The sequence below is a fragment of the Leucoraja erinacea genome, chromosome 3 (assembly GCF_028641065.1).
Source record: "Leucoraja erinacea ecotype New England chromosome 3, Leri_hhj_1, whole genome shotgun sequence".
NCBI classification, from domain to species: Eukaryota; Metazoa; Chordata; class Chondrichthyes; order Rajiformes; family Rajidae; genus Leucoraja; species Leucoraja erinaceus.
This window is the reverse complement of record NC_073379.1, coordinates 37370388-37382632: the sequence shown is the minus strand read 5'-3', so window position 1 is coordinate 37382632 and position 12245 is coordinate 37370388. Positions and strand designations below refer to the sequence as shown.

The 12245-nt window shown below is 43.8% G+C and overlaps 1 protein-coding gene across 3 annotated transcripts in view; it reads right to left on the bottom strand.

Annotated features, from left to right (window-relative positions):
- The window catches only part of ptbp3 (polypyrimidine tract binding protein 3), a 72761-nt gene that overhangs the window by 26482 nt on the left and 34034 nt on the right, over window positions 1-12245 (bottom strand). For all 3 annotated transcript variants that reach the window (XM_055632439.1, XM_055632437.1, XM_055632438.1), the window contains one exon: window positions 8665-8740. In XM_055632439.1, the coding sequence (XP_055488414.1) occupies window positions 8665-8689 (25 nt within the window). In that variant the 5' untranslated portion in view covers window positions 8690-8740. The remainder of the gene's footprint in view (window positions 1-8664; window positions 8741-12245) is intronic.

The following is a 12245-nucleotide window of genomic DNA, read 5'->3' as shown; positions in this document are numbered from 1 at the left end:
TACCATTATTCAATTGTGCATTTTCCTTAGTGTAACGATACTTAACTATGCCAATAAACAGGAAGGTGGCAACAAGCTCAAACCTCTTACTAACTGTACATCTATCTATCTATCTGTATCTATAAAACTGTGGGGCTATCCGTCCGGCTGCCGTCTGGATCCCTTTCTGCCTTTTGATTCGTGCCCGATACTCGCAGATGTCCAATCGGAATGGCCGATGCTCGCAGATGTCCAATCGGAATGGATCCATTTGCATGTACGGCTGCATTTCTTCCTTTGATTCATTGCCACGCCCAATCCAGACGCTCAATCACCGAGATCTTTTCCATTTCGGTAGAGATTTCGCTTTTCTTTCTAGGTATCCGCTCCTCATTACATTTCATTGTGTTGAAGTACACGTTTTTAATCAAATCCCCCCCCCCCCCCCCCCCCCCCCCAAGTATTTCAATAGTAAACTGGCTTCTCCATTTACATGTCAGCTTCCAACACACTTCGAAACAAAGTCGCAAGACAGGAACACTCTGAACTTTTCACTGCTGCAGCAGGCAGGGAAGGTGCCATTGGATTTTTTTTTAAATCCACTGCTGAGGGAGGCAGGGCAGTGCTGGAATCTTACTTTTGAGAACGGCTTCAGTTCCATTGGAGGAGACGGATGCATGGTGGAATATTGGGTTGAGGGATCACACCATTGGGGGAGCAGACCCGTTGGGTCTGCACTTGGTCTAGTCTATTATTAAAAGTCTGATCTTGTACGTGTGTACATGTGGTTGTCTTTACATCTTCGTAAAGACTACGCGGTGACGATTACATTTTTACATATTCCGATTGACATTTTCCCCCTCGAGGCCGAGATCACCTTCACTGAAAATGTTATGCTTTATTTCTCGATGTATTACTGATTAAAAGTAAGAAGTTTAAAAACATCAAAAGACTTTGAATTTAAAACAACCAGTCATCGATCTAATCAAGTTTTCTTCAGATTTGATGTTATATTTCACATTATTGATATTTAAAGGTTTAAAAAAGCCATATTTGAGAATAACTGACTGAGACGTTTCTGGCAGCTTCCAGTGATGTCACAATGGCATCTCACAGTCCACCAATCACAATGGGATCTCATTTACATACACTGCCGTGAACATTCCGCCAGCCCACAATGACGTCACTATGGGATCTCACCTGCCATCAACAAGCTATGAGAGTTTTCCTACATTATTGTAAGGAGAGGGACGTAGTGGGGGAGATTTAAGTTCTAAAGTGACATTTAAAAGTGACATTTAAAAGTTTACAAAACCCCATTTTGAGAAAGCTTTCTTCAAATCTGCACTGGCAGTTATCAGCGATGATGTCACAATGCCCTACTGGCTACATTGTTGCTATCCCAGAACACCGAGTCCTTTAGGGAAAGAATCTGCCAGCCTAACCCAGCACAGCAAGGTTTAATGATTAGATTTGGATAACAAAAGATGGCCTTGTCGGCACCTACATCACATTAAATCTTAGTGCAATTGCAATTTTATTTTAAGTTTAAAATGAGGGAGGGTGAAAAAATGAGCCGACCTGCACAGTTGGGGGCTATGGGCGAGTGGTGGAATATTACATTGGGGGAACGGGTTGTGTTGGAGGAACGGGTGAGTGGTGGAATCTTGCGTTGGGGAACGGGTTGCATTGGGGAACCAGACCTCCCGTGGGGGCTATGGGTGAGCGGTCGAACACTGCATTAAAAATGAGCCGACCTGCACAGTTGGGGACTATGGGTGAGTGGTGGAATATTGCATTGGGGGAACAGTGGAATCTTACTTTGGGGAACGGATTGCGTTGGGGGACCAGGCCTCCTGCGTGGGTTATGGGTGATTGGTCGAACGTTGTGTTGGTGGAACGGATTGCGATGGGGACCAGGCTTCCCATGTGACAGGGATCCAATGGGTGAGTGGTGGAATCTTACGTTGAGGAACGGGTTTCGTTGGGGGACCAGGAGGTCTAGTATTATACGAAAACTCTTCCCTTTGTTCTCAACATTCTAAATTTCTGTGTGTATGCAGGGTTATGTTGGCATTCTTTTAATCTCCTTAATTTGTATCTTCTTCCAAAACGCTTGGCCACAGCCTTCCCATTTTCACACATGCTACTCACATTTTTCCCTCTACGGGATAACCATCTTCCCGTCACATTCCAACCTATATTTCCAAAGTTTAAGTTTTAATAATTTAGTTCAAAAAAATTAACTGCTTTTCAGTGGGAGACTCTTGCAGCACTTTCCATTGATGATGTCACAGTGCCATCTCAGACATCCAATCACAATGGATCTCATTTACACATGACATCACAATGGGACAGGGGTGGGAGATTGCAACCTTCATGTGTTTCCACAATTGCAATCAATCTGGCGTGCACAATCAAATAAGGACAAATAGAACAGTCTGAAGAAGGATTTCAGCCCAACACGCTCCATAGATGCCGCCTCACCCGCTGAGTTTCTCCAGCATTTTAGTCTACCTTCAAATAGAACAAGTTGTCCCCCCCCCCCCCCCCCTCTCTGCCGCCCCCTCCCCCTCTCTGCCCACCCCCCCCCCCCTCTCCCTCTCTGCCCCCCCTCTCCTTCTCTAGGGAGTCCTGTCCCCCGTCTTCCCCCCCCCCCCCCCCCCCCTCTCCGGGCACCAGCCCTCCCCTGTGATGCCGCCCCTGTGCAGTTTGGGACTATGGGCGAGTGGTGGAATATTGCATTGGTGGAACGGATTGCGTTGCAGGACCAGGCCTCCCATGTGACAGGGACCCAACGGGTCCACCTTTGTCTGCTGTTCTCGTTTCTACGTGAATAAAGTAAACTGAAATTCTCAAAACTGTTAAACGGCAAATTCCTGTTCCCAATGAAGACAGAAATGATCACGTTTCTGTAAGAATGATCAGAAACCATCTACAATCTAATGCAGAACAAAAGCCCAGATGAACAGCCAGCATTCCAAGTTCCTGAGGTGTTTTGGGCAATATTAACATGCGAGGGGACCCTAACAGACAAAGTTACACAACTTTTATAGGACTAAGCTTGATCAAGGATTGTTTTTAAGGCATCATCATATGCAAAAGAATTCTGGAAGGGTTAGGTGCAGCAAGGTGAAAGGACGGGGGGGGGGGGGGGGGGGGGGAAGAAAGGAAAGAGTTCAGACGCCATGGCTTACAATACAGAATACACCAGTCAAATGCTTTAATAATACACATGATTGCACTTGAAATGTGGTAAAGTGAATAGAACATTATGAAGAAATAAAGATGACTTTTGTATTCACAGCTAATTTTGGAATAAAAACAAGAACATCCAAAATACAGAATTGCAGACTAGAGCAAGTTTAACTTGGGGTGGGTGAACTTAATCAGCAATTTAAAAAAGGCGTTGTCTCTTATTTGGGCACCAATACAGGTCACAAAGAATAGCTTGATAGATGGAACAGGATTATTGCTGAATACAGTATTACCTTAAATATTTGGATTATACAACATAGGAAGTCAGCCAGGAGTACATAGAAGCAAGTCTAAGGGAACCCACCAGAAGTCAAATTCACATAGAAGCAAGTCTAAGGGAACCCACCGACATCAAAATGCAAGACCGTTTGTAACTTTAATTAACTGACAGGCACAAGAGTGGAAGTAGTGATGGAGATGTGACTCCCAAAGGTGTTTAGTTGCAAGAATGTTTTTCTCATCCAAAGTGGTTGACTGTCAAGATGACTTGTAATTTTGAGACAAGAGATAAAATGCACTTAGCCTTCATTATTAATGTGGAAATCAACACTGGGATTTTAGACCTCATCACCAATGACATTTAAGAACAAGCGAGGCAGCCAAATGAGATCCCCGGAAGAGATTTGCAGCAACACTCAGCGAGAAGAGAACCAATGCAGGGCTCGAAATTAACGGTTGCCCGGGTGCCATTGACCACTCAAAGCGCCGCCAGGCATCCTAAACGGCGAGTCATTTTGCCCGGCTTGGCAACCAGATACTGGTTTGTACCGAAGATAGACACAAAAAAACTGGAGTAACTCCGCGGGTCAGGCAGCATCTCTGGAGAAAAGGAACGCGATGTTTTGTGTCGGCGGTGATTGCGTGGGAAAGATACTAGGTGCGGGGTGATGAAGGGACGAAGCGAATGACGGCCCCTGAACAGCGGCTCCATCTCCTCCTCCTCCCGCACCCCGCCTGCCCTGATAAGGGCCGCTGCCTGCAAACCCGCTAATGGCGCACTTTCAAAACAAACCCTCCCGCACGCCGAGGCCGGGAGGAGGGAGGGAGGGAGGAGGCCTCGGCGTGCGGGAGGGTTTATTTTGAAAGTGCGCCGTTAGCGGGTTTGCAAGCAGCGACCGCTATCAGGGAGGAGGAGTTGATGAAGCCGCTGCTGCTGCTGTGCGGGACCCATCATTCGCTCCAACACTTCTGAAGCAGCTGCACCATAGATCCTTTAGCTGCAGGATCTTTGCGAGGAGTTCCCAACGGCCAAGGCAGCGGGCGATGTTGTCCGAGGAGCGCTGACCCTCCTTCATCCATACCCCCCCCCTTATCCTGGGACCCCTCCTCTACATCCAACACTGATGCCCAGTCCTCACTGACATCCCCTGTGCTCCCCCCCCCCCAATCTATTCATCCTGCGCTGATCACCCTATCCACCTTGCATTAATTCTCCTGCTACCCCCCCCCAAATCCATCCTACACTGGTTCCCCAATTCACAGTGTACTCATCCCCCATCCATCCTGTACCAATCCACGCATTCATCCCGTACTGACCAACCTCCATTTACCCTGCACCTTCCCCTCATTCATCTTGTAGTGATCTCCCATTCATCCTGCACAGACCCTCCGATCCACACATTGCACTGACCCCCCCCCCCCCCCCCCCCCCCCCCCCCCATCCTGCGCTGATCTCCCCCCCCCCCGCCCATCCATCCTGTACTGATCCTCCCATTCAAGAAGAATGGGGGGGGGGGGGGGGGGAAACAGTCTGAAGAAGAGTCTCGACCCGAAACCTTGCTTATTTCCTTTGCTCCATAGATGCTGCCTCACCCGCCGCTAAGTTTCTCCAGCACTTTTGTCTACCCCATCCATCCCGTGCTGAACCCCCATTCAACACCACCGACATCCCCGTGCTCTCCCCTCACAATTTTACCTACTCCAAGCAACACGTACTAATTCACCTGCCTCAATCCATCCATTCTGCACCGACTGCCTTCTAACCACCCCCCCCCCCCCCCCCGCCATCTATCCACCCCGCACTGATTCACACACACACCCCACCCCCACCCCCACTCCCTGACCAAATTGTCCTGGCAAATGTCTTCAGAGCGAACATTGACTATGTTTGATAACGGAATGCAATCAAATGTGTTTTAATTCGCAATGTTATTATTTTGTTTTAATCCATAAAGGTGGATTAATTAGATTGTGTACATGTGAAACATTAAAACCGCAGTGTTCGATTGTCACTGCTACCGTTGACACGTTATTACAGAATTCATTGTAACGGCAAATCAATGCTCTTAATATGGAATATCTGTACTGTAGTTATTTAATGAGCAACATTCACAACTATACGTACGCATATATGTTACCATGGTCCAGGATTTATTGACACAGGTTGATCATACGCTGAATAATTCAACCACATTTTTGTTTGGAAGTGGAAAGAACTAATAGAAATTGCATTAATTGCAATGTGTAAAAAGAGTTGAGATACTGTCTAATAATTTTGCTGCATATCATTGTGGGATATATCAAGTCTTGATTGGTGAAAAGTTTGTGACTTTATTTGAAGCAGAAATAATATGTGAATGCTTCATTGAGTATAATTCCGACTGGTAACTACGCAATTCGTCCGAGCACATTATCGCACGCGTCATGCAAGCCATCTTAAATGACCACCTAAACTGTCATTTGGCAACCTAAAAAGCTGCCGAGGTTGCCCGGCTGGCAACAGGGAAAAAAAGTTAAGTGAGAGCCCTGCAATGGCAAATTACTAACAAGTTCCACACCCAGCCAAAGATGACAAATCACACAATTTTGTGATTTCAAGTGATTGCATGATTTTGTTTTTAAACATCTCTCGGGCTTTATGTTGCAACAAAGCTTGCAGTGACAAAGACCATGTTCTTCTCACTGTTTTCATAAAACATTTCTAAAACTAGGATTTCACTTTATACTCTTCTACAAATCAATGCAGATAACTTGTGTTCCATTCAAAGTAGACCGAAATATTTTAACATGACAGACAATGGCCATCTTAATTTTTCCACATTTCATACACTCTGGTCACAAGTATTGAAGGCATGTTTGTGTTCTCTTGCAATGTCAATAATTGCAGCTATTTTACACCACACATTTATTGACATTATCTGCTGCATTTACATCAAGTGTATTCGGCATATGCCTTTTTTCCGACTGCACAGCTGCATCACAACAATATAATATTTTGGTACAGCAACTTGTGGCAATAGTGGGAAAAAATGCAGGAAGGAATACTTTCTGTAGTATAACAAAAGTTTCTGCTGATTTAAAAAAAAAATATATATATTTTTTATACAGCAACTTATTTATATATATATATAATTTATATATATAAAAATGAGTTGCTGTATAAAAAATATATATATTTTTTTTTAAATCAGCAGAAACTTTTGTTATACTACAGAAAGTATTCCTTCCTGCATTTTTTCCCACTATTGCCAAAGCTCTGTTTCAAGTCGCTGCAAGTAATCCTTGCTCAATTATCAACTTTATAACATACTGGGTGTGGATATTTAGTCTAAGTCTACTACTGTGCAAATATTCACTTTCCCTATAATAAGTTAATAAGAACCAGTTGATCTTTAATCACTTGCACTGTAAAATAAGAGTGCATGATCTTAACATTTTCAAAAGCACTTCCCCTTTTCATCTACAACTCCAAATGTTCTTAACAGGGACCAAACATTTTCTATTTTCAGCTTCTACTTTCCCATTGGCATCTTACTTCGAATTTAATTGTCAGATTTAATGGGCGATTGATGGATGGCGTGGATATAATTATGCTGGCAGGGAGTAAGTTTCTCACACCCGACTAACAATGTGATATTTTTACAACTGGAACAAAAAACAAATACCAACCCCTATGTCACATAGTATTTGAAGCAACTGTTGTGTACAAGAGTAAGTATTAATTTTGAAGCATCTCATGGCACATTCATTGCATCACAATACCTTTTCTGAAGATGATGCCATGTTTGATTGAAATGTAGAGCATGGAAAAAGACTCTTCGATCCACAGAGTCCCTGCCGACCATCAATCACCCATTCATTCTAGTTCAATAATATCCCACTTTCCTCCCTACATACTAGGGGCAATTTACAACAGTCAATTAACCTACAAACCCATACGTCTTTGGGATGTGGAGGAAACTGGAGCACCTAGAAGAAACCCACGTGGTCAAAAGGAAAACCTGCAAGTTCCACAGACAGCACCCAAGGTCAGGATCAAACCCGGGTCTCTGTGCTTGAGGCACATTAAAGTACTTATCCTTCAGTGGATTTGAGCACAAATTGCCTTGGGTGTATTTAGCTGTACATTATTACTAAAACAACACCAACATTGACAGCACACCAAGTAATTAATAATTGGCAATAAAAGTTCAATGCCTTGCCCTCATCCACTATGATTATGCCAGTTAGTTCATTACCTCAGATCATGTTAGGAACAAAGATGTAGATCTTTGCTATGTTTTGTACCCCCTAACTTCTCTTCCCACCTACATTCAAGTCTCAAAGTTAGCTGTTCTTAATTAACATTTCAACATTGATACCCACTCTCTAAATACTCACATATCTCATCCTCTTACTAATCATGACATTACAGATGGTTTTCTCAATTTTTACTACACTCAGTTTGAGATATGTCAACATTCTCTCCCAAGATAATGCTCGACTTCCCTTGCATTTCTCAACTTGCCATTACCATTATGATTTTCCAGCCTGATTCATTCACAGAACCCAAACCATAAGCTATATTAAAGCCCTATTTGATCTTTTCAAAAATTAATAAATTGATCTTAGACAAATACTGACAGATTTAGACGCTGATATCGCCTCAAGTTTTACGGTTGGTGTGCCTTATTGAGCATGGTTCCAGATTGAAGAAAATTCAGTGAATTGCAGAAGTTCCCGATGACAAAAAACTCCAGACACCATGGTGTTTGAAGCCTAACAATAATATTAAGAGTTTCTCAACCCGAGCCACCATTTTAATAGTATGGGGCGATTGTGTAATACAGGTGCTGAATAATTTAAATATATAGCCGTTACTAGTTTGAGTTTAATGCTTTAGGAAAGAAACATTAAGACAGCATACATTTCAGAGAAAACCATACCAAGCACTTAAAAATCAAGTACAGTCCAAAACAAACCAGGATCATCAAATGTTTAAAGAAAGGAATCATAGTACTCGGTGAATAACCAAAGATTCAAAGCAGAGTGTTCATTTACAATGCCTCCAGGACAGCACATTCTTACATTTTAATTTCTAACACTTCATCTCACCCAAATGCTTGTACCAATGACATGAATTTTAGCATCTTCTTGGCATCAAGTATCATTTTGTATTTAACACTTAAAAATATTGTAACAATAAGATTTAAAAGGAATTGCAAATACCTGTAGCCGACGTAGAATTGCTCATGGTAGAGGGGCCGTTAACAACACTAGCAGAAAGCAGCTCGTCAGATCCTCTCTGCAAAATAAAATCAGGAAGTTAAGCAATTGCCAAGATTTAAATATTTAATAATACTTCATTGTTATCCACATTGCATATAATGCTCAATGTGAACAATTCAGACATTAAACTGGAAAATAACAATTAGTAATAAACTTTATACGTATTCCATAAAGACACAATACACAATACAATTTATTTGTCACTTGAACCTCATAGAGGCACAAATGAAATGTTGTTTCTACAGTCATACACACAAGAAAAAAAGACCCAAGACACAACACAATTTACACAGACCCATCACAGCGCATCTCCTCCTCGCTGTGATGGAAGGCAAAAAAACTTTGCCATCTCTCCCCTGCACTCCCCATTCCCCTCCCGATGTCAGAGTCAAAGCCCCCGGCGGGCGATGGCAATTGGCCCGCGGCCATTAACGCCGCGCCGGGAGATGCAAGGCCGCGCTCCGGGTCTTGTTGTTGGAGCCCCCGGCGGGCACTAGCAAAGTCCCGCAGCCGTTGAAGCCACGCTGGGCGATGATGTAAGGCCCCGCTCCAGGTACTCATCGACCCCGCGACTCGGGCAGGAGAAGTCGCCGTTGCGGAAGCCCTGAAAAGCGGTCTCCCAGCAGGGACCTGCGGGCTCCCGATATTACTGTCTGCCAGACCTGCGGTAAGCCTCCGAATCTCCGGGGGTCGGGTCACAGCAGCGCGCCCCTACCGCTCCACCGGCTCTGAACTCGGCCAGCTCCATGATGGTGAGTAGGTCCGCAGCTCCGCGACTGGAGCCCCAGGTTGTTCCTGCTGGAGGCCGCTCCACATTGCAGCCCCAATGGCAATGGAGACCCGACAGGGAATAGGTCGGGTTCTCCGTGCAGGGGAAAGATTTTAAAAGTTTCCCCCCGCCCCACACACACGCACACATACATACCCCATCAAAAAATAAATAAAAACATTAAAATGGGGAAAAAAATAACAAAAAGACAGACGGACTGCAGAGGCCGCTGCGACGCGAGTCGCGTCGCCCACAGGGCTGCTCTTTGCATTCTTGCTAAAGCATCGTCAATGATTACTACCATTGGGACAACTTTACGCCACGCACCTTGCTTCTAATATCAATTTGGAAAATTGAACACTTAGTCCCTCTAGGATAGTACTCAAAATAATACTTGAATAGTTAGGTGGAAATACGAGGGATCACCTTGTGCATTATAATATGGAACAAAAGCAAAATATTAGCATATCACATATGCAGTATATTTAAGTGCTAGAGCAGGAAGTCAGGAAGAGAAATTAATATCCATGATGAATGGAACGGCTGGGCTTGAACACTCTGGAGTTTAGAAGGATGAGAGGGTATCTTATTGTAACATAGAAGATTGTTAAGGGTTTGGACATGCTAGAGGCAAGAAACATGTTCCCGATGTTGGGGAACATGTTTATGAACCAGGGGCCACAGTTTATGAATAAGGGGCGAGCCATTTAGAACGGAGACAAGGAAACACTTTTTCTCACAGAGAGTTGAGTGTGGAATTCTCTGCCTCAGAGGGCGGTGGAGGCCGGTTCTCTGAACACTTTCAAGAAAGAGCCAGATAGGGCTCTTAAAGATAGCCGAGTCGAGGGATATGGGGAGAAGGCAGAAACGTGTGTACTGATTGGGGATGATCAGCCATGATCACATCGAAGGGCCGAATGGCCTATTCCTGCACCTATTGTCTATTATCTTAAAACATTTCCTCTTGCTGAGAGACATTTCCTCTTGCTGAGATGCTGTGTAACATGCATGTGCTGCTCTCCTCCCCATCTGACTAGATTTCTTGTCCTCTCTCAGCATGAACAATGAAATACAAACATGCAAATTAGCAGGCGACTCGGATCCTTAAAATTGCTCTATCGCACACAATAACGGCTGACAGTTGCAACCTGAAGTCAGAGTTCAGATCTAACCAAGCCTGATATCTATTCAGGTATTCAATTAATTTATGGAATTATGCCAAATGGAAACAGGCCCTTTAGCCCAACTTGGGCAGCCTTGCCAATATTCATCGAAATCTATTTACATACAACCGTCTGTGTAGAAAAACTTATCTTTTAGATCCCCTTTAAATAAATCCCACCCGTCCCCTCACTGTACATATATTATTAGATAAGATAAAGCATGGAAACAAACCCTTCAGCTGAGTCCAGACCCACCATCAAGTCAAGTCAAGTCAGGTTTATTTGTCACATACACATACGAGATACGCAGTGAAATGAAAGTGGCAATGCTCGCGGACTTTTGTGCCTGATCACCCAATCACACTAGTTCTACGTTATCCCACTCTCACATCCACTCCTCACATACCTTTATAGAGTGAGGCCACTTAACCTCCAAACCCACATATCTTTGAGGTCTTGGAGGAAACCGGAGCACCCAGGGAAACCTCGCAGTTACTGGGAGAGCGTGCACTCTCCACAGATAGCACCCAAGATCAGGATTGAACCAAGTTCTACAAGCTGTGCGACTGGTTTTAACCTAACCTACCTGTGTATTTCTGTAAGGGCCCTTCAGAATTTTCTATGATTCTATCGTGTCCCTCGAAGCTCTGCAATCCCATAGCAATTAAACATTATGCTATAGTAGTTATTTCACATTTTTCCACGTCATAGTGCGTTTGCCAGAACTTGGTCCATTCATTTAGCAATCCACAGCCCTTGACACATAGGTAGCAAAGTTGGTTGTGAAATCAGCAAATCGATCAACTAAACCTCTAGCCAAGTAATTTATGAAAATTATGAATTATTCAGTCACTATGGAACACCACTTATTACATCATGCCATGGGGGATGAAACAGGATCGCATCAGCGCCTCTACTTCCTGAGAAGATTACGGAGAGTCGGTATATCAAGGAGGACTCTCTCTAACTTCTACAATTGCACATTAGAGAGCATGCTGACCGGTTGCATCATGGCTTGGTTCAGCAACTTGAGTGCCCAGGAACAGAAAGACTACAAAAAGTAGTAAACACCGCCCAGTCCATCATCGGCTCTGACCTCCCTACCATCGAGGGGATCTATCGCAGTCGCTGCCTCAAAAAGGCTGGCAGCATCAAGGACCCACACCATCCTGGCCACACATTCATCTCCCCGCTACCATCAGGTAGAAGGTACAGGAGCCTGAAGACTGCAATGTCCAGGTTCAGGAATAGCTACTTCCCCACAGCCATTAAACTCAACTCAAACAAAACTCTGAACATTAATAACCCATTATATGTTTATTTGCACTTTATCTGTTTATTTATTCATGTGTATATATTTATATAATGGAATATGGACACACTGATCTGTTCTGTATTCATGCCTACCATATTCTGTTGTGCTGAAGCAAAGCAAGAATTTCACTGTCCTATTTGGGACACATGACAATAAACTCTCTTGAATCTTGAATAACCCACCATTCTCTGTAACTATTAAAATTATAATCACCATTATATAGTTGGGCATTGCTTACAAGACCAATATTTAAAGCAGTTTCCAATTGTTCAAG